This window comes from Seriola dumerili, unplaced genomic scaffold (assembly GCF_002260705.1).
Source record: "Seriola dumerili isolate Sdu_G_001 unplaced genomic scaffold, Sdu_1.0 BDQW01000161.1, whole genome shotgun sequence".
NCBI lineage: Eukaryota > Metazoa > Chordata > Actinopteri > Carangiformes > Carangidae > Seriola > Seriola dumerili.
In genome coordinates this window covers 3,078,886-3,099,924 of record NW_019174416.1, presented here as the reverse complement: position 1 = coordinate 3,099,924, position 21,039 = coordinate 3,078,886, and the positions used below count along the sequence as shown (strand labels likewise).

At 42.6% G+C, this 21,039-nt stretch overlaps 1 protein-coding gene across 3 annotated transcripts; it reads left to right on the top strand.

Moving 5' to 3' along the window:
- The first annotated feature begins 1,308 nt into the window (after positions 1-1,308).
- Positions 1,309-20,814, top strand: sh3tc2 (SH3 domain and tetratricopeptide repeats 2). Of its 3 annotated transcripts, none has more exons than XM_022752020.1 (22): positions 1,309-1,580; positions 7,402-7,500; positions 8,499-8,630; positions 9,323-9,450; positions 9,645-9,750; positions 10,288-10,431; positions 11,448-11,649; positions 11,826-11,899; positions 12,590-12,785; positions 13,029-13,165; positions 13,403-13,453; positions 13,578-13,882; positions 14,704-14,898; positions 15,200-16,060; positions 16,188-16,408; positions 16,497-16,663; positions 17,120-17,297; positions 17,385-17,535; positions 17,712-17,834; positions 17,969-18,119; positions 18,654-18,850; positions 19,613-20,814. In XM_022752020.1, exons 1-22 carry the CDS (start codon positions 1,490-1,492, stop codon positions 20,516-20,518), a joined length of 4,815 nt encoding a protein of 1,604 aa, XP_022607741.1. In that variant the 5' UTR covers positions 1,309-1,489; the 3' UTR covers positions 20,519-20,814. The 3 variants fall into 3 exon arrangements, with proteins under 3 accessions (XP_022607741.1, XP_022607742.1, XP_022607744.1); XM_022752021.1 differs by lacking the exon at positions 1,309-1,580 and adding an exon at positions 5,997-6,052; XM_022752023.1 differs by lacking the exon at positions 1,309-1,580 and adding an exon at positions 6,146-6,169.
- Positions 20,815-21,039: the final 225 nt, after the last annotated feature.

Below are 21,039 nucleotides of genomic sequence, written 5' to 3'. Positions count from 1 at the left end.
GCCTGATCATCCTCTCAGTGTTTTTCAATTGGTGGTAATGTGTCTTTTGTTTGTCAATCACACTCAGGCCATGTGTCCACTATCAGTAGCACTGATCAGCAATATGCTGCATTCTTTGCTAACCCTCTCAATCCTTGCCCTTTGTCCAAACACATGGCCTGGGGAAAGTACACACACACACACACAGCCTGTAATGCTACGCTGCTATCTCCCCCCATCCCTGTCTATTTGTAATTTGTTGCCATTTAATACACCCACATTCCCCCTGTGCCTCAGACAAACATACATGCACACACACACACACACACACACACACACACACACACACACACACTTTTGCAAACAGAGCAGAATAAATGGTCTGTGTCCTGCAGCCTTGCATAGCCAATTGCACGATCACATGTTCAGTGCAGGGCTGATATTCTGTGTTCAGGGTGACTTTGTCATGGTGCACTGGGGGCTGGGGATACACAATCAGTTCCAGAGTTTATATTTAACTAAGCAGGCAAAAAAAAAAAAAAAAAAAAACAACAACACAAGAAACCAAAGCACTGCTGGTCTGGGGATTATTATCTCCCCTCACACAGATAGGAATGGACATGACCCAGAAAGTGAAAGAGTGTCAAAGATGAAAAGAGGTCACTGCTGTATCCCTTTGTTTTGTGCTGTCACGTTACACATAAGGGTAAATACTTCACATTTCCAGGCACTCAATGTGCTGTTCCTTCATTGGAATGCAGGTTCTGTGTGTGTGTGTGTGTGTGTGTGTGTAACCCAATAGGCAAGACACTACACCTGTGGAATGAAGACGAGCGATTTCTGAGGTATGGACCGAACAATTGTATAAACCAGCTGATTGCAACTTTAATCTGCTGTCCTCTTCCGATTGCGGGTGTGTCAAACCAAACTGGTGTGACTGGTGTTGTAGAATGAGGAACTGCACTGTTATTATTGTGCTTTTACAACTCTGAATGGGGAGAGGTGTCACATAATTGCCTCGGTTTAATAGCTCAAGAAAGATTAAAGCATAATTATAACCTGACCTCTTTTCACTGCTTCAGTCCTGTTGTAGACTCATATGTTTCCAAATTTTGACAGAGGAGGAGGAGGAGTGTGTGTATGTGTGTGTGTGTGCGTGGGGATAGGGGTGAGTGAGAAGGAGAGAGAGAGAGAGAGGGAGTGAAGGGGGAGGCTGTACCCTCATCCCAAAGAAATGATGGGAGGAGTTAACAGCAAAGAAAACTTCCTCAGTCAGTGACATGCCGCCTGGGATAGCCTGTGTAGCGCTCAAACGCGCGCACACACACACACACACACACTTTCACTCACTGACTTACACTTTTCTTTCTCTGTTTTTCCTCTCTTGTGCTTTTTTGGGGGGTTGACAGTGGAGAACGGCAGCAGGTTTCAGCAGCTGTCATGAGATTCATTTCACCAGTTAAACGGTGAAACAGAACACACACACAAACACACACACATATGACCACATATGACCACATACACAGAGATACAGAGATACACACATTCTGCCACGCACTTGAGGAAAGACTTGCGAAGGGAGAGCTGGCGGCAACACAGAGGTAAGAGATGTTTGTTTTTTTCTTTACTTTTAGTGCGTGATTTTCACTGCGTCATGAACTTTCTTCTATTTAGCACGTTCAACACAGCTGTACTTTGTACTTAGCCACATAACCATAAAGTTGATGTCAGTCAGCAGGTTATAGCATGGAATGCAAAGCTTTAAATGGGTAGTGATTGTCATGAAGTCACTGCACTTCCTTCACGAGTGGCTTGATTATTTGTGTAAAGTCTCTACTCTATTTCTAATGAATGAAAGAATGTTAGAGTGTGGGAATAAAACTGATCGGTCTACAAAGCCTGATGAATTTGTAATCGTGGTGCCACAATGTGTGTTTCAGTGTTGTACAAATGCCACAATGCAACAGTGTGGGAATCTCCCTGCAGGGAGCTCTGCCTGAGACACACAGGCATGTGAGTGAGCTAACAGGGGGTTAGTCTAAACTTAGAGTCCCATACCCCCGTCTCACATTACTCTCCACTAACTCCTCTGCCACATATTCCAAATCTACTAACCCATATTGTACACACACACACACACACACACACACACACACACACACACACACACACACATACACAGCCACAAACACCTCAAATCACCCCTGCGTGGCATGTATTTGAACACAGCCAGACACTGCTGACACCACATGTTTCTTATTAGGGTTAAAATGTTATTGTCATGGACAGCCGAGTGTCACAATTCCAGCGCAGGCTTTTGCTGTGGTTTCAGACTGTGCGGAGGCTATAAGGCCGTTTATGGTATGCGGTCACTGGGGCTCGTCAAACCCCTATCGCGCTGTGTTTGTGGAATAACATGTCTGTAAACATATGTATTGTTTATGCGAGACTTCACCCGAGCAGTGGTGCTGGAGAGGAAGGGTTTTACGCTCCAGCTGCACTGAAACAATAGCTGGAGCCACAGGTGTTCAGTAAATGGGGCACCGAAACTTATACAGCATCACCAGAAATCAGATCGCATTGCTTTCTCAACAATCTCTGTATGTTTTAAACTGGTTGTCACTGGAGACAATCTCTGCCCCTTGTGCAGCTTTTGGTGCTAACGAAGGCCTAGCATGTGACCACAGATATCAGGCTTGAGCAGTCTGTGTTTATTAGATTAGACAGAATCTGTTGCACTCTGAGAAACTAGCTGGGGAGTACAGAAGAGTATCAGGATATGCCACGACACGCCTCCAGCCTGTTTACTGCTTTCTGCCTCACACAATGCACACACACACACACACACACACACACACACACACACACACACACACACACACACACACACACACCCATGACCATTCAGCCACCACATAAACAAGACGAAGAGACTGGTGTCAGACAGGGATACCAGCCTCTTTGTCGCCAGTGTACTAAAGCAGCAGAACGATCAGGGCACAAAGGAGGATGACATTTTATGCATTTCCTTCCATAAACAGTGATTACAAGCAACGACAGCTGAAAGAAGTCACATGAGGGACAGACCATCTATGTTTCTGTCTTGAACTACGTTGTTTCCATAACCACATCAGAGCAATTGATTTGCCCCTCTTTATTAGTTACTTGATAAAGTTTTAATGTGCAGTAAGCGTTCATAGGTTCGACCTAAAAACTGCTGCAAACTTGGGGTGTGAAGTTTGAAAGATGTGGCCACTCTTTAGGCAGGAAGGGTCTAATGAAAGCTGTTATAAAAGGGGCACTATAGGAAGTGTAGCATCCAGTGTTTTTGGAAGTCAAAATATCTCAGCCTCTCCTAGTTCAATTCAAAATGTCAATTTTCTTTTTTTTTTTTTAAATATGTTTTTCACGAACCCCTTTAAAAAGTTTTTCGGATCAGTAAAGTATTAGTTCACTAATGAGAACCACAGCCATCACGGAAAACGGTTAAATCTGAACCCTGTAAGTTCACATTTAGCTGAAAATACAGCTCCTGAGCAGAAATCTGTAGGGAAACACTGAGACAACATCCTAAAATTAAAGAAATAAAGTCTTCTTTACTTTGAAACTGGTGGATCAACAGTTTTTCTAAAAGTTTTTAAAATGGCTTATTCGTGCAATGTCAGCTTCTTCTTACATCTGAAATAATAAAGCTCGGAATTCAATATTGATTTCTGTGTGCAGGGCAGTGGGAGATGTGTTTTCTAATACAGATAGAAAAATGCAGTTTTAATCAATATGAAGATGTAGAGGCCCTCTTTCCATTATTTCTTTATCCTTCTTATTTCTTATACGTATATAAACTTCACTTGATAGTCTACTGGTTCAGTTTGAGTGTCAGGTGCAAGAATTATCGTTGAGGGAAACAACTTTATGGGAAAAAGTAGTGTAATATTTCATAAAAAGTATTTCTTCTGGAACACTTTTCATCTAGTTTACCATCTAGTTTCTATACAGACTTAGGATCTATCTATGTCTATCTATCTTATGCCTCATAATTTTCTATAGCTTTACTTTTCTTTAATTCTCCGCTTATATAGACACATGTAATCATTGTCACCTGATTCTGTGCATCCTATCAAGAGGCTCTTTAAAGTGACTGTAATCAACATTTTTGTAATAATCAGGTATCAAACAGCAATGTGAAAACAATGTGTCAATGTGAAAGGGATCACTCCTTGTGCTAAACCTAGAGAAAATTATCATCTGAATCTCCATGTCCCCTCGGCTTTATGAAGCTTTAGCTAGTTTTAGCTTGTTTAGCTGTCTTGACTGTTTGGGTTCATCCGCTCTCAAAGTGTTGCTTTCGGCTGCAGCACGCAACTATTTGCAGTGGTAAAATGCACCATTTACAATTGGTTCAGCACCAGACAGCAGACTGACAAATTTAGCAACACGCTAGTGAACATAGTGGTGTATTGCACAGCTAAAGAGCTAGATAGTTGGTAGGGACCAAAAACTGAGCTACAAGAGACTGAATATTGGACTACCATTAGCTAAGTGGTCACAAACATGGCTTAAAATGAATGATAATGTTGCTCTATGTCTGCAGATGTGTGTAAATAAGCAACTGCTTGCTAATAAGTTCACCATATCAACTTATAAGGTGATGATGTGTCAATGTAGTGTTCACAAAAATCAGTTATCAGCAGTTTAAAAGAAAATGGGAAATACATATATTTTCCAGTTGACTGCTACAGGTTGTAATCTGTAGCAGTCGACTAGAAAATATATGTATTCCCCATTTTTAAAAATATATAAGTCAAAGTAATATATTATCATGACACACACAGATGATGGGACACCGCTCCCAATGTCACGTTAAATGCTTGCATTAACTAGGCGATTTGTTACTGCCTGAGTGAACGTATTGTACTGGAGCATTACCCGCCAATTACACTGGTGTACCACTGTCAAACTAAAGGCCTCTATCTATACTCTGTATTGAAGAGAACACAATAATATCAGCTTTTTTAAATTCCTCTTTTAAATAATACCAATACATTCACACTCTGAAGGGAAACGTTGCTGCTTTACGAGGTGTTTCCTTCTTAGATAGTAAAAGGTCACATAAGGGCAGTGATTCTGATCTTACCATGAGAGCACATTTTGTAGTTTACACACCCCTCTTTAATGTCAACATCTTAATGGAGCCTTGAATAGTCATAAACGTCCATGGCGCCCTCGCCATGCGATCTCAAGAGTCTATACTGGAGCTCCATACTTTTCTTCACGGACCTCACAGTGTAGGATGTAGGATTTGCTGATGTGTTGTCATGTGTCTGTCTCATACCCATCTGATGGCAGGGAGCGTGTTGTGAGAGAGTTGTGTTGAACTGTATGATGTGGATAAACTGATCCTTGATCTACGCTACCAGTCAGCTCTCTCCCCCCCCCCCCCCTTGCTGTGACCTTGCAGCCTGTGCCTGTGTGGCATTGCCTTACAGTGGGTCAGCAATACATTCTCCCAGCAAGAGACTCACACATTGTCTTTGTGACACACATTCTGCACATATTTTCACTGACCCGGGCACATACACAACACACAGGGAAACTCTCAATGAGGCCTGCCCCCCACACACTCATACCAATCGCAGTGAGTGCTTTGTGCATTCACTTACTAACTGGGCAGCTACTGAAGAGAGAGATGCTGGTGGGAGGAGGGAGATGCAGACAGAGAGAGGGACAGACGGATTACAAAGAGAAGCAGACCCAGGCAGATAGAGGAGGAGAAGAGGAGATAAGGCTTTCAAAAAGGGACAGAAGAGACACATCCAGTAAACACTAACTGGTGGAAAGACAGAGTGAACAGGGCAGGAAAGGGAATACAGAAATAGGAAGGGAAGCAGGGGCTTGTCCAACAGAGAGGAAGAGAGTGAGTTGTTGTTAAAGAGGCTGGGGGGGAATGATGGGATGGCATTGATCTCTGGGAGCTGCCGGCTCTTGGGCCAGATGGCGTCTTGTTGCTGCAGACCGCTGCTCAACTCCTCCTGCTGTGGACCGCTCATCAAAGTCTGCCTCTCCTCCTTCACAGGTCGGTCCCAGCCTGCTCTCTGTGCTACTACTGTACCGTCATGAGACGGGCTGCTGCATTCAGATAGACAGGAGCATAGGTCTATATACAACATGGGTAACACATTTAGCCAAGAAGGTAAAAGGGGCATGGTGTGTGTCTGTACTCTAGCAGCATGACTGTGCTTGTGTTGACTCAAGCAGTCCTGTTGGTGCTAACTGTGCTCTGTGTAGTAGGATGGAAAAGAATAGGCTGTTGTCCCCTTCAGCCTAATGTCATGTTGCATTGTGTTGCTAAATTGTGCGCCCCATTGTCTTGTTGTGAACGCTTTAATACTGTTCTGTTGTGTTTTTGCACTGACAAAGCATGTTGAAAATGAAGAAAAGTGGCAGTTAAATTAAAATTGTGACCATTTTTGTCACTGTTTGGTTGCTAGCGTCTTCCCTTGTCATTTTAAAAAAATGGTGTCTGACTGTATGTCTGAAAACATGTGACTGTGCTGACATAAAGAGTGCTCTCAGAAGTCAGGGGCAGGGCAGCTGTTTGAGCCTGGAGGTTTTTCTGATGTCAGTGCAGCTGTGTGTTTGTGCTGGGCCTGTGTGTGTGTTCAGCCAACATCATTGTCCCCCACCCCCACCGACCCACCCACACCCCAATAACTCCTCACACTAACCAGTGGCTCAGACTTGGCGTTTCCAATATAAACTGCTGCACCCGTCTCCCCCAGTGACATTAACTCTCTCCCCTACCTACAAGCATATTTTCTTTAAAAGAACAGTTCAATATTTTCAGAAATAAACACTTTCTTTCCAACATGAGGAGATCAATACAACTCTCAGACCTGCAGGGTGAAGCTACAACCAGGAGCTTTACTTTGGATCAGTTTGCATAGTTTAGCTAAAGACAGCTAGCTTGACTACAACCACTACTAGCACCTTAAAGCTCTTTAATTAACACGTTATATCTTCTTTGTTTAATCTGTACAAAAACCTAGGTATAAAAATGACAGTTTCTAATTTTACAGGGGCTTATGTGCTGGAGAATTTCTTAGTTGTAACTTTCTGGAGTCTCTGCTATGTGCCTGGAAACTTTGCTTCCCTGCTGTTACCTACTGTAACGCATTAGTGAGCTTCTGAGGCGCGGTTACCTTTGAACCGAGGTTCCTTTTGAGCCTTTATGTTCAGTACAGCAGCTGGTATCAATGTCCTCATCTAACTCTCATCAAGAAAGCAAATGTGCTTATTTCCCAAAATATTGAACTATTCCTTTAAGATACTAATGATAATAGTACTTGTGATTCATTGATTAAAAAGGGAGTAAATATGTTCCTTATGTTCAGGCCCAACTCTGATTTGCTTCCCCTTCCACAGACATCTCTCCTGCTGAGCTGGATGCTCTTTGGAGGGAACCACCATACACTCTTGGGGGAACAAATGAACACTTCTCAAGAAATGACATCATGACTCAAGGTAGAGTATGTTGCAAGGCCGGGTTGTTGTAGAAGCTGCCTGTCAGTTTGAAATCATGCTATGACTTACTACTCTGACATTAGTTTGGAGCACAAACAATATAGTGAGGTTCACTTAGGAAGGAGCTGTGGTGCGGTCACAAACTGAGGAAGTGTTTGGGACATCCTCCCTGCACAATGGAACAAACCAGGGGAAACACGTCGCCGCTTTACTGCTATAGCCAGCAATTACATCTGGCCGATATTTTTAGGGTTTCAAAACTATTAAGATCCTGTTTATGTGCCAAGGTAAAGCTTAACAGTAATGGCTAATACTTATACCAAGCTCAAAGTCATGGATAAGTGCCTCTAGCCTCTGCAACTCCAAGAGATTGTACTGATACAAACTTGCCCAAACCAAAACCAAGTGACAGATTAGTTGCATAAATGTAACAATATCCACTGTATACAATTAATACTGTTAAATAACATCCAGTTTAAAAAGTAATGAGAATTTTAGGGATAAATGAAAGGGAAAAAGGTGTCGGTGAAAGAATATTTTGAGCTACATCAGACAAAGGTTAGGAATCACTGCTCTAACTCATATGTTCAACCTGTACCATATGACTAAATATTGACCACGATACGTACGTTTTCTTAAATGGCAAAATAGTGATTAGCATCTTGTGTCATCTGGTAACATTTCCAGTTAAATCCCCACGCCAGTCTGGGACTTGCATTGTGATTGCAGTCTACTTTAAAAAACCCCTGTGATGACCACTTTGATATAATTGTTTCCACACACCACACACCTGTCTTTATCAAACAGAAAACCCTGAATATAATTTGCTGTTTAGGAAACACTGGCTTAACTAACGTTGGATTTGGTTTTCTACCTCAGCGTGCACAATGAAAAGTTCACGTCCTTGGACTGACTCAGAAAAGATGACAATCTTAACTTGATCCACCAGCTTTTTTTTCTTTTTTTTTTTGCTTATATGATTTTGTTCCCTCCTGCAGGTGCAGGTGAGGAGGAGGATGGTCCAGTGGTGGAGTCAGGTGAAGGAGGGGTGGAGCCTGACAGCTACTGGAAGAGGAAAGAAACCTTCCTTAGAGGAAGTACTGTGTCGCTGGGAGAGAAATTCTCCTCAGGTACATTTAATGATGCTTTTCGCCATAGTCCATTACCTGACTAGCTTTTACATCAGCCAGACTAAACTAGTTATATTTCATGCACAGAAGTATTCCCCATGCATATTACATTTATGCATAATGATCAAGAACATTTCCCTGTCCACTAATGTTTTACTCACTCAGCAGTTTAGCTCCATCCATCACATTCCCCCAGGTTCTTCCTCTAAAATGGATTTAAATGGCCACACTAAGAGTCCAGTCAGAAGCCTAATAGCTATGATATTCCTCCGGGGACTAGCTCACAGAACATCTCACGGAAATATGAGCTCTCATAGAATATCTTTAATGAACTCTTGAAAGTTTTGTCCCTCTTGTTTGGAGAGAATAAAATATTCTCCTCAGCTTTTTTTCCCCACCTTATTCTCAGTGATTTCACACAGAACAAGTCATTAAACTATTTGTACAAGTGTGATGAATTAATTAACTAACAAAAGGATTATAAGGATTACAAATCCCCTTTCTTTTGTTTATTCTCTTACTGGTTACAGAGTGGATGTTAGGCCCTCTCTCTCTCTCTCTCAATCTCTAAGATAATTGTTTTCATGAGTTTATTTGCATTGGATTTGGTTGTATACCACACTAATCCACCAGGTGAAAATATTTAATCCTAGTCTGATTAATCGCTGAATTCTTGTTGTCTTTCCCCTCAGAAATTGTGCTGTTGTTCACTGGGCGGAGGCGCTCCAGTGTGGATCCTGACCGAACCCTGCAGGAGGCGCTGCGCACACGACTTCGAGTGGTGGAGAGCAACAGCCAGGATGTCATCCAGCTCTTTAAAGTGAGTCACACCTGACAATGCAGACATTACACAGACTTTACTTTACCACTCCATCTGATATTATAATGTAGAATAAGGTGCACAATGATAAGAGTCTATATAATGCAATGTGATATATTATATTGTGTATGTGTTGTGCATTTTATGGAGATGGATTGGTGTTCTGTTAATGAAACAAGATTTTGTTTCTGCAGGACTTGTCTGCACGCCTGGTGTCTGTCCACGCTGAGAAGGACAGCTTTGTACTCACATTCAAGACTGTGGAGGAAATCTGGAAGTTTTCTACTTATCTAGCATTGGGTACGAATTCTAATTTTCTTAAAAGGCCATGAAGGAACACATCACTTTCTTCCTTAAAACGTTATTTGTTATTTTGCAAGAGAGTGTTTGTGTTTGTGCTCTGTCTGTGCTCTTCTCTAAGATTTGAAGTGGGTTGGAAAATGGCGATGTACATTTGGCACCAATCAGGATTGGGCAACATTTGGAATCAGAATCTGAAGACAGTTGTGGAGTTGTTTGATTATGTTCCCAGCCCAAGTCACTCAATCAATTCACACCAAATCAGTCCTAAAGAAGCAGACTGGCTGAGGTCTTGAGTATTAAACTCAAATGCTTTGATTTTTGCTTGTTTAGTCATTAATACATTTAATGTTGTAAATAAAAGCATAGAATTTGAGGCCAAGTTTTCATGGGCTTTAAGGGCTGCACACTGCACTAATTTGCATTACTGCACTATTTTTAACATATCAATCATCATGGTTGCGTAACAAGGTTTTGTTGTTAGGGTTGCAGTGTATTATTAGTATTTAAATTGGACTTGCGTGTGCTCTGTCTCAGGCTATGTGGCTCGCTGCTTGGAGAACTTCCTGTGTGATCAGTCCTTCTGGCTGGACCCAGAGCTGCTCAGTGACCTGGAGATCAATGTCAGCGTGGATGAGGAACATCTGGCCACCCTCTATCTGGGACTTCTACTCCAGGAAGGTCTGTAATGCTGTGTTGTGACATCGGTCAAGTAATGGAAGCTTGGTGAAGTTGAGAGAGTGAAAAGGGTCATCTGTAAAATTACTGATCCTCTTCTAAAGAGTAGCTGAGATCCAGTCAATGAATCCCTGATCCAAAATTTCTAAACATTTAGCTCTTCCCGACTCTAAACTGAACAGTGACAATGTAGCATATAGACTCTATACATACATACTGTACTTAATATTGTTAAAATTAAAATGTGTTTTTTTTTTCTCCAAAAACATTCTAAAAGTAAGAAATAGTTATGTTCAGACACATCTTAAATCTGGTAACTTTAATTATAGAGTGACTGATTGCTGCTGACATTTGATCCCATTACTTTTAATCCATTTTTCGCTAACCCCAATTAACACTAAGAAAGACCCACTGGATAAACTGCTGTACATGACTTTCAACATATTATAGCAATGCACGCCTTATAGTCAGTTGCGAGAGCTCCTCGTGCCTTACTGTACTGTACTTACAAGTAAGCAACGCCATTTTTATGACCAAAAACGGTCTTTGAATTGTATAACTGATTTGTGATCAGTTATCATTAAATGTTAGAAATTTCTTCTGTTTTTCCAACTATAAAATTGGTCATTGTTCTGCTAAAGCAAAACTATTATACAACTATGGATTTCCTCCTGCCTGGTCTACACAGACATCACTTATTTCTCCTGAACATTTCCGCCAGACAAAAAGCCTCACGGACACATGCAATAGGACTGCAGTGCTGGCAAATAGTGATGGGAATTACATTAGTGGGGTAATAAAACATCCATCATTTGCCATTGACTGAATGAGGGCAAAGTAGCTGTAGCAGTTCTGCTGATCTTTAACTTAAGTGTGGTGGACTTTATCAACACAAAGCCACTTTCTGAAAACAGTTAAAGTGTCTGGTTTTCTACATGCTTGCTTGCAATGTGTGCGTACGTGTGGTGGAAGGAGCTGTATCTCTCTACTTATGCGTGTTTACACACATCTCTTTGCAGGATCCTTCTTTGCGAAGGCGCTATTTACAAGAAGTGAGCAGGATGAGGAAGAAGAAGAACAGCTGTCATTCAAAAAGAACGACTTGCTGATGGTGAGGGACACAGGGCAGGACAACATGTGGGAGGGCACCATGCTCTCCACAGGAACCCACGGCCTGGTGCCAGTCAACGCAATGCAGCCACTGCCCTACCCCTTCTATCAGTGAGTAACTCTGTGTTCCTCAAATGAGCCATGTCAGTTAGAAACTGCTTGATTTAGAAAGAGTAAGATTAAAACGTTCTCTTGTCAAAACTTTTGGCTGAATGAGCAGTACAGGTGATGGATTTGTACACATTAATGGTTATAATTTTGTTAAACTGTACTTCCTGTTTGGTCAGGTGGTTCCTGAGGAAGTACCCAGACCATGCTGGATGCTCGCCACCAGAAAAGGAACCATTTGAACATCCAATTGGTAATGCCGTACACACATATATAGTACCATATGTTCACAACACACAAGATGCTACAAACGCATTCAATGCTTACTTTAAAGTTGCACCAATCATGATTTTTATTTTAACAATGGATCAAATGTGTAATGGGAAAGGTTTCGCTCATAGTGACCAACCAAGCCTAACTCCAGGGCCAAAAGCTGCAGTTCCTCCAATGGCCACTTGGGACTGGCTCCAAACACAACTCAATTCCCATAGACTAGCATGTTAAAATGCCCAACTTTAGAGCAGAAATAAACATGTTTACAAAAACGGTTTTAGTCTTTATAGCTAATTTCTTCCTTCATGACAACTGTATTGGAGGGTGATTTTTTTATATAACTCACCTATTTAAATTTTATTAAAGGCTTAAAAGGTATGTATAATTGAGGGTGTGCTGCTTCAATTGACAGGTGGGTGAGTGTATGCTTGCCACAAGCTGACATACACCAAAGTCTCGGCTCCCCTTAGCCCTACAGAGAATTTTAGCCTTAAGCTCTTTGCTTTGGTTTTACGGCCCACAACTTTATTGCATCAGCTCACTTTTACTGCTCTTCTCAAAGCTGTTTCCTGTCACAACAAGCATCTCTTTTCAGCTAATAAGTTTAACTTTTTTATATTTTTATAGCCTGTCAGTTCCTAAATCCTGTTCTCCTCACCAAATATCTCAGTCACAGGTTCCTGTGTAGCAGTGGTTGACTACAGTCCAGTGGGACCGGATGAGCTCCAGCTGAGCCAAGGCGACATTGTGGAGATTCAGGGTCTGCTAGTCCGAGGCCTGGGCATCTTCATAGGAACACACACATCCACGGGACACACTGGTTTTATACACAAGGCCCATGTCAAACCTCTGGACACCATGCCCCTGTGAGAAGTTTGTTTTTCTAGTTGTATAATACATGCCATGGCCTGAACTTTTTGGTCTGATGATGTTGTGCGTCATTTCAACTTTAAAGCACTTTATCTTGATTAAATTCACATTAGCTGCTTCTTGTTTATAATTTTCCACAAATTTTTTATGAAATCTTATTTAGTGTATCTGCAGTGTGGACACGGTGGATCCGGTGAGACAGTCAAGATGACAATGCTGCCTTTGTTTCTCCTGCACAGAGACAAACAATTGGTCTTTCTGACTGAGGAGGAGAGGGCCAGCCTGGCTCAGGTTCACCCGTGTAGCTCTGAGCCAAGTGATAGCGGCCTGCTGGAAAGACTCTTCTCATCTGACATCAGCTCTGTGTACAGGCTAGGTAAACAAGCGACTGGGCTGATCAAGAGATATTATACTTTTTTGTCGGGTAGGGGAAAGGAAGGGGTTGCGCCAGAGCCGTAACTGAAATATAGGTCATGTCTGATTTGAAGTGCAGCTCATGTTTGTTTCCTAAATAGTGGTACTGTTTCATTCATTTTAGGAAAAAAAAGTGTTTCCATCTCTTCTCCCAACTGGAAAACTGAGGCTTTAATTGATTTACCTTGTGTGTTTCCAGACAGACTGGATGAGACTGACTTCATGTACATCAGGAATCGGCCAAAACATGGTACCGCTTTATAATTTATTGCTGAGATCAGCTGTTTGTGAGCCTAATGTATTCTGATAGCCTCAAAATTAAACCTCAATCCACGTCTTTGCTCTGCGCTGATGTATCTGTTTTCTTCCCACAGACCATAAGGTTTCTTCAAGCGCACGTCAGAGTGTCATGTCAGAGAAAAGTGGCGGGACACCCCCATACCATTCCTCCCCACGGCCCTCTCTCTCTCACTCCTCTCCCCGTCTGTCCCTCTATCGCTCCCATAATCCTCTGCCACACGAGGGAGAGCGCCTGTCCTTCACCCTGGACGACACATTCAGGGAGTTGGACGAGTTCCAGGAAGATCCACCTCTCTTCTTGGAGGAGAACAGCTGGGAGGGGGAGGAGTCCGAGCTCAGTGACCCCACACTGACCCTGCTCAACCAGGAACACTTCCAGGTCAGTAGAGTCTCAGTTCAACAATTCATTTATTTGTGGGGCCGAAAGCCAAACCAACAGATTGTTCAGTAGGCTCTCTTTTCTTCCTCTTTCTTTTTTCTGTCTGGCAGCCTGGATTTGATGGCAAATGAAGATGATGAATATCAAGTGAACAGCTTCTCTGTATCGCATGATCAAAATTAGTTTTTAGTAAATAAAGCTGTGTGCACATTTGCAACAGTCCTTCCAGGACCACCCTCATTCTTATTTTGAACTCACTCATAATCTTCTTGACCTGTAACTATCGAACCTTTTCATCTAGGAATAATCTTTTTTTCTCTCTAAGTTCTTTGGCTCATAAGAGGTTTAAAAATATTATATAGTCAATTTAAGTGAATTAATTTAGCTTCTGTACTCCAAAGCTTTTCTGTCACAAAAACCTAAAGGACCTAAACTGGAATTACCACAATATGTAATTTAATTATGTAGTGCAAAAATGCAAAAAAGCACTGCATTGTCTTGACCATTCATGATCAAAATTTCTCAGCAAATACACCTCTTTTTTATCTTTCCAGCGATTTTGTGTTACTTTATGCTACTCTTAACAAATAACATTTTAATCTTTTCAGGAAAAAAGAATCTACATTAATTTTATCGACAAAATCAACAACCATTCCTGCTTTTGTCAAAAACACATTTCCAGTTAACCCAGTCTTTACGTGTGCGTGTGTCAGGAAGCACCTTTGGGAGGATTTTATGGGACAGGGATCATTACACTTTTGTTAGGCCCATTAACTCTATTCTTACCAAATATAAAATATTTTGTTTGTTATTTTTTCCAGGAGGACTTCCTGCCCCTGTACGACCTGCAGTATTCCTTCCTGTGGGTGACCTTCAGTGGTAAGACTGAGGACGAGCTCTCAGGGCACCTCGAGAGTGTCAGGGAGTGCGCCAAGCGGATGGGCATGCACTGGGCACGACGCCGTGCATGCTTTCTGCTGGGAAGACTCTGTGCCAGGAAGCTAAAACTCTCCCAGGTTTGGACTTCATTTCTAGAATTAATATGCATGCAGTGTCTATGGTTAGATGCTTTATTCCTCTCTAAAGAAACAAGCGAAGACATCGTGATATAAAATACATTGCCATTCATATCACAATAAGGTAATAGTAATAAAATGGATGCCTGCTGTGTTTTTAATGGCTACCGCAGGGCGACTTTCCCTTCAAGGGACAATAAAGTGAAATGAACATAAATGTGAAGTCTTTGAATCTTCATCACAGTCTACATCTGTTTGTAATCAGCTCCCACATGCTGTATACATTTCCTCTTTTCCTCAGGCGCGGGTATACTATGAGGAGGCTATGAGTGTTTGTGTCGACAGTTTCTCTGACACGCCACTCCTCGTCGCTCTCTTCACAAACCTCACCGCCGTCTACCTGAAGCAGCGTATGACAGACAAACTGCCCCAGACTCTGGAGAAGGCCAGTGCTCTGCTCCTCTGTCTCCCAAGCCACACCTTCACCTCCACCGACGAGGTGGAACTGCTGAAGCTGATCCTGAGGAGATCAGTGGTGATGGGGGACAAAAGCCTGGAGTCTCGTGTGTGCTACCTCATCTCCAGCCTCTTCCTGCTTCTCAAGAAGACCGATGACGCTCTTCCCTTTGTTGAGCGCCTCCAGTTTCTCTCGGTGTCTCTCTCTGCCGCTGAGGGTCGACCCATAGCTCCTTTGGACCTCAACTGGCTCTTGAGCTGGCTCTATCATCGCAAGTACATGCCTTACTTAGCACTGGCCTCTCTGAGCCTGGACTCAAGACAAGACCACTCCCTCCGCGACGCTTTCCAAAGGATTGAGTTGTTTATCAGGAACTCTGTTCGCCTGAACCCGTGCTGGAAGGAAGGAACCTCTTTGCTCCCGGCCCAGATTGTGGTTTACCTTCAGCAAGCCCTGGCCATAGCTGAGCAGGGCGAGGACATGAAGACCCAAAGGGATCTGTGTTTGGGCTTGGCCTCAGTCTACCAGCAGTATGATGCCTTAGACAAAGCAGTGCACTGTGCTCAACAAGCTGTGGAGACAGGAGACCACATCAACGAGGAGGAGGGCTTCGAGGCGTCGGTGCTGCTCGGGTGGCTGCTGGTGTTGACGGGACAGGCTGAGAGGGCCCAGAGTGTCCTGCAGCCACTGCTCACATCACTTCAGGTACAGCAACTGATGTTATTCATCACAAACATTTGTAGAAGCACTTGGTCTAAAATGTAGATTCTACCTGTTCCTTTATATGAATATCATGTGTAATCTGTGCCTCTGTGTGTACGTCTCTCTCCAGGGTACAGACAGTCCCACGCAGCAAGGAGTGATCCACAACCTCTTGGCTTCGTGTCTGAGGCAGCAGGGTTGTGTCCCAGAGGCAGGCCGGCATCTCCACTCAGCCTTGGTAATCTCCAGGGAGAGTGGTAACCAGAGGAACCAAGCCCTGGCGCTGGCCAACCTCGGCTGCCTGGCACTGGATGTGGGGGCATCTTGGGTAGCAGAACGCTTCCTAGTCAGGTCAGATATCTGTCTTACTGTATCTTTACCAAGTTGTACAACAGAGAAGCTCCAAGGAAATTTACTGTGATGGTAATTGTATTACCAGATCACTGCACCTTTTTCTGGAGCTTTGGGAAAGCCCCACAGACGAGGAGCACGTTCAGACCTACCTATGGCTGGGGCGGAGCTACAAAGACAGGGGGAGGAGTCAGGACATCAGGGCATCTTATGAAATGGGGCTACTAATTGCACTAAATGCCAGAAATTTGCACAGTAAGTATTGTTCAATTAAGGTCAAATTTAAAATGAGACTGAATCTTCTGTCTCTCTGTACATTATTATATTATCCCTTAAATGTGATATCAGGTATCAGATCTGTTCTGAGCAACAGGACACGGATGAAAAATTTACTTGTCAGTGCTCTCTGGTGGACAAACTGTGACACTGCTTCTAAACTCTCATGTATAATTTTTGTGCTGCAATTTCATTTTGAGCACATAGTCGGCTAATGAAGTAGCAACAGCAAAATCTCCCTACTTGTTAATCATTGGCCGACACCCCATCAATGCTGATACCGATATAAAGTATATGTGATAAGCTAAAATTGGCCTTTACCATGTATATGTCTGGATAAACTTTATGTACAGTAACTAATTCAATACATGAAACTTATCACTGGATATTTTACCTCAGGAGCAACTGGTAACATTTTTGCTGTATTTCTCATAGGTCAGATGGTGGTGGCCAAGGTGCTGAGTCGGCTGTATGCTGACATGCTGCTGTATGGTCAGAGTATCGTCTACTATGAGCACTGTGTGTCAGTATCCAGAGAGCTTAAGGACAAGAGACTGGAGGGAGAATACCTGGAAATCCTCAGCAGCCTCTACCTGTCACTCAACACTGAGAGGTGATTTTTTTTTTTTCCCCCACTCTCCCACACTGTTTTTGATTTAATCTTAATTAATTTGATTTAATGTTGTACTGTGTGGTGCAGATCATCGCGCAAGTCTCTGGACTACACCAAGCAGAGCCTGAGGATTTCTATTGATTTGGGCAAGAGAGAGGAGGAGTCAGAGACCTGGCTGCAGGTGGGACGTATATATTACCTCATCCAAGAGGACGAGCTGGCTGACATGTACCTGCAGGTGAGGAGGAGGAGGGAATATATGAATGATAGTGTAGGGTGGAGTGGTTTCATGAGGGATGGGAGCATTTTTCAACTGGCATTCATTGTGTGTGGGCAATCCTCCTTCCTGAGCAGCAATGACTACAGACTAAAGACAATAATAATAATGTCAGATCAATCAATATTGATTGACAGGCAGCAGTGAAGACAGCCCTGAGGATGAATGACCCTCACTTTGCCATGAGCATCTATGAGGAGGCAGGAGACGTCTACTTTAAAGGCCACAGAAACCAGATGGCTTCACTGCCTTTCTTCAGGGTAAGGGGACACGACATAAAACATATTTGATGTATCTGAAAGCTACAGTGTCCCGAGTAAGATTCATATGGGATTCCATGAAATGATCTTGACACCTCTGACCTAATTAAACAAATTATTCATATATTATTCAGGATGGCAGTCTGCCCTTTGCACGCAGCATCAAGGACATCCATTCAGAGTTTCGCTTGTTGAGTAAACTGACAGAGCTGCTGATGAACCAGGGAGAGCAGGAGGAGGCTCTGCAGTACGCAACACTGGCTGTTCAGATCGCCGGCAAAACGGGTACAGATGCCTTGTTAGTTGAAGGACCAGTGCGTCGGATTTAGGCTGATCTATTGGCAGATATCCATCCATCCATTATCCATACCGCTTATCCTTGGAGGGCCGCGGGGGGCTGGAGCCGATCCCAGCTGACATTGGGCGACAGGTTATTGGCAGATATGAAATACAGAATTCATAATTGTGTTTTCATTAGCTTAGAATGAGCCCTTCATATCTACATAGGGAGCAGGTCCTTTTCATCATGGCCCATCATGTTTCTAGAGTAGCCTAGAGTGGACAAACCAAACACTGGGTGTAAAGAGGGTTTTTTCTGTTTTTACATTGCCTGAAGGCCACAGTATGTTCTTCTACATACTTGGAAAGGGAGGGGTGAGGGAGGGAGTATTCAGTTGGTTGCAATCTGCAACCTCACCGCTAGATGCCACTAAATCCTACACACTGGGCCTTCAACTGTTAATGAAAATGTAAACCCACAATAACCACAGCTGATATAGACCTACGCTGTGAGCAGACACCACTGTTGTTTTTCCTCAGGTGTACGTGTGAATGAGAGAACAGCCTACCACCGGCTGGCGACAGTTCACTACAGCCTGCAGCAGTATGAGATGGCAGAAAACTACTACCTCAAGTCCCTCTCCCTCTGCCCCCCGGTCCTGCAGGACCCTGCGGAGGCTCGCTACTACACTCAGGTCTACAGCAGACTGGGAAATATCACTCTACACAAACTGAAGGTACAGGAAACAAATATATTTCTGTGCTGAATGAGCAAACAGTATACTGTATGTGCAGTACATTCCTCAAATTAACACCTTCCATCTTAAAGACAGAATCTGAAACACAAATGTAAACAAAAGTTTTTCCCCACCACCAAGATTCAAAACACCAGACTTGAGAAATCAACTGAATCTTATTTATCTCAGGTTTTAGGTATCTTTTTAATATCGTTGCTCTTAATAGAAAACAACCCTTTAAAGAATAGTTTCTAACACTGTTTAAGTATCAGTAAAACTGACTCACATTTTCAATTATGATCAGATGTGAAACACAAAATGTATTTTTTTTTTTTTTAAGTCAAACTTTTTCAGTTAAACTCTGACTAAAAATACATATATTTTGTTCAATAACTAAATGATAAAAAACCTCAATTATAATTTATAACTAAATTCTTTTTTTATTATCAAAATGCAAAACCATGAATAAATAAATACATTCTTATTAACCAACTCGCCAACACTTATACTACACCTACTTCTCCAATACTACTTTTCCTTGTTGATGAATTCATGAATGTTCCTGTATTTGGCAAATACAGGAACATAATAAAAAGCTTTAGATTTTCTGCCAAAACAACAGTGACCTTGTCTTTACCGTTATCTGATGTCCTTACAACAGTAAATAAATAAATAAATCAGACACCAGCCTTCAAATGTGAAGATTTGTGTTTAATTTCAATGAGACCTGTTCTGACCTCTGCACTGTACACTCTTGTCCAGGATGCTTTTGATGCAGTGGGCTACTTCCAGTTGGCTCTGGCAGCAGCCCTGGAGGACCAAGCTAACACTGAGGCTCTGTATGTGGTGTACATGAAGCTGGCAGAGATCCACGGCAACCACATGCCCGACGCTCAGCTGTGCCAACTTTACAGAGACAGAGCCCGTGGTCTGAAGAGAGTTCTGGCAGGAGAGGAAGGCACTGCTGCTGGAGAGGACAGCATGGACTACACAGGCACAGAGCCTGAGCAAAAGAAGGAAAATGACTCAGATGGTGATGTGGGACATACAGAAGGTTTGTTTAAAAGGAACAGTACCTTGGATTCCATACCTGAAGATGAAAAGTATGAAGATGCCTTAGATCCAATAAATTGCATGAGTGATGTCGACACAGAGCATATAGACAGTAATCTTGGTGATGCACATGGAAAAGAAGATCTCAATCACCAACTTCCAGATACAGACGGCCCTTCTGTGAACGGGTCTGAGACAGACACAATTGCCAGTCAATCGTACAGTGACAGTATTCTCACTGAGTCCTTTGATACAGCTAAGGAGCAGATCTCAGACTCCAGCAGCTCCACTGACACTTTACAAACCTACCAGAATCCAACAGATGGGAAAGACCCAGACTTGGATCCTGACCACAGCAAGCCCAGTCAAATACCTGTTAACCACACAAGTGACATAACAGGACACACAGATGCCAGAGGCCCTGATTCTGATGCTCAGGATGAACAAAACACCCTCACTAAAGAAACAGATGCTCGTGCAGATCCTGTCCATAAAGACATCAGTCTGGAGGGCCCTCACCCTGACACTGACCCCACAGAGACTGTTAGCATCAATCCAGATGAGGCTGTAAGTGTGGACAACCCTTGTGACTGCACAGAGAAAGATGACTCTTAGACTGCTGAAACGAGCGGTGAACACATGGACTTAGATGACATCTGCATGAAGTGGCACTTTATGTTCTTCACTGACATTTCCTGTCTGGTCACATGTCTCCTGACCATCAAACTAACTGCAACGTTCCAGCCACATGGCACTTAATCTAGGAAAGATGATGTCAATACTGTACAATTGTCAGAGATTTAGTAAATTCAAAGCATGTGCCTTTTGTATAAAATATACTGTGGTTATTACAGTGCACTGTGCTTGTAATATATGTTTTCTAAATGTCTTGTATCTCTGGGAGATATGACTCAAACATAAAGAATTATTATTTTGTTTTCCGAGTGTTTATTTTGTGCTTTTGTGCATTCAAATATGAGCAAAACATGGTGGCCTTGACAAAACACATGAGCCACACAGTGAAAAAAACATTAGAGAAAACACGCAAGTGTCTCTGTTTGCAAATTATATATTTTATATTATTTAATATTAATAAAGACTGAAATAAAAGTACCTAATTCGTATTTAAGCATAAA

Excerpts from the sequence above, each read along its gene's own strand:
- sh3tc2 (XM_022752020.1), top strand. The coding sequence starts at position 1,490 with ATGACCACATACACAGAGATACAGAGATACACACATTCTGCCACGCAC. Across the intron at positions 12,786-13,028 it reads CCTCTGGACACCATGCCCCT|AGACAAACAATTGGTCTTTC; the intron begins GTGAGAAGTTTG and ends TCTCCTGCACAG. Across the intron at positions 16,664-17,119 it reads AAATGCCAGAAATTTGCACA|GTCAGATGGTGGTGGCCAAG; the intron begins GTAAGTATTGTT and ends TATTTCTCATAG.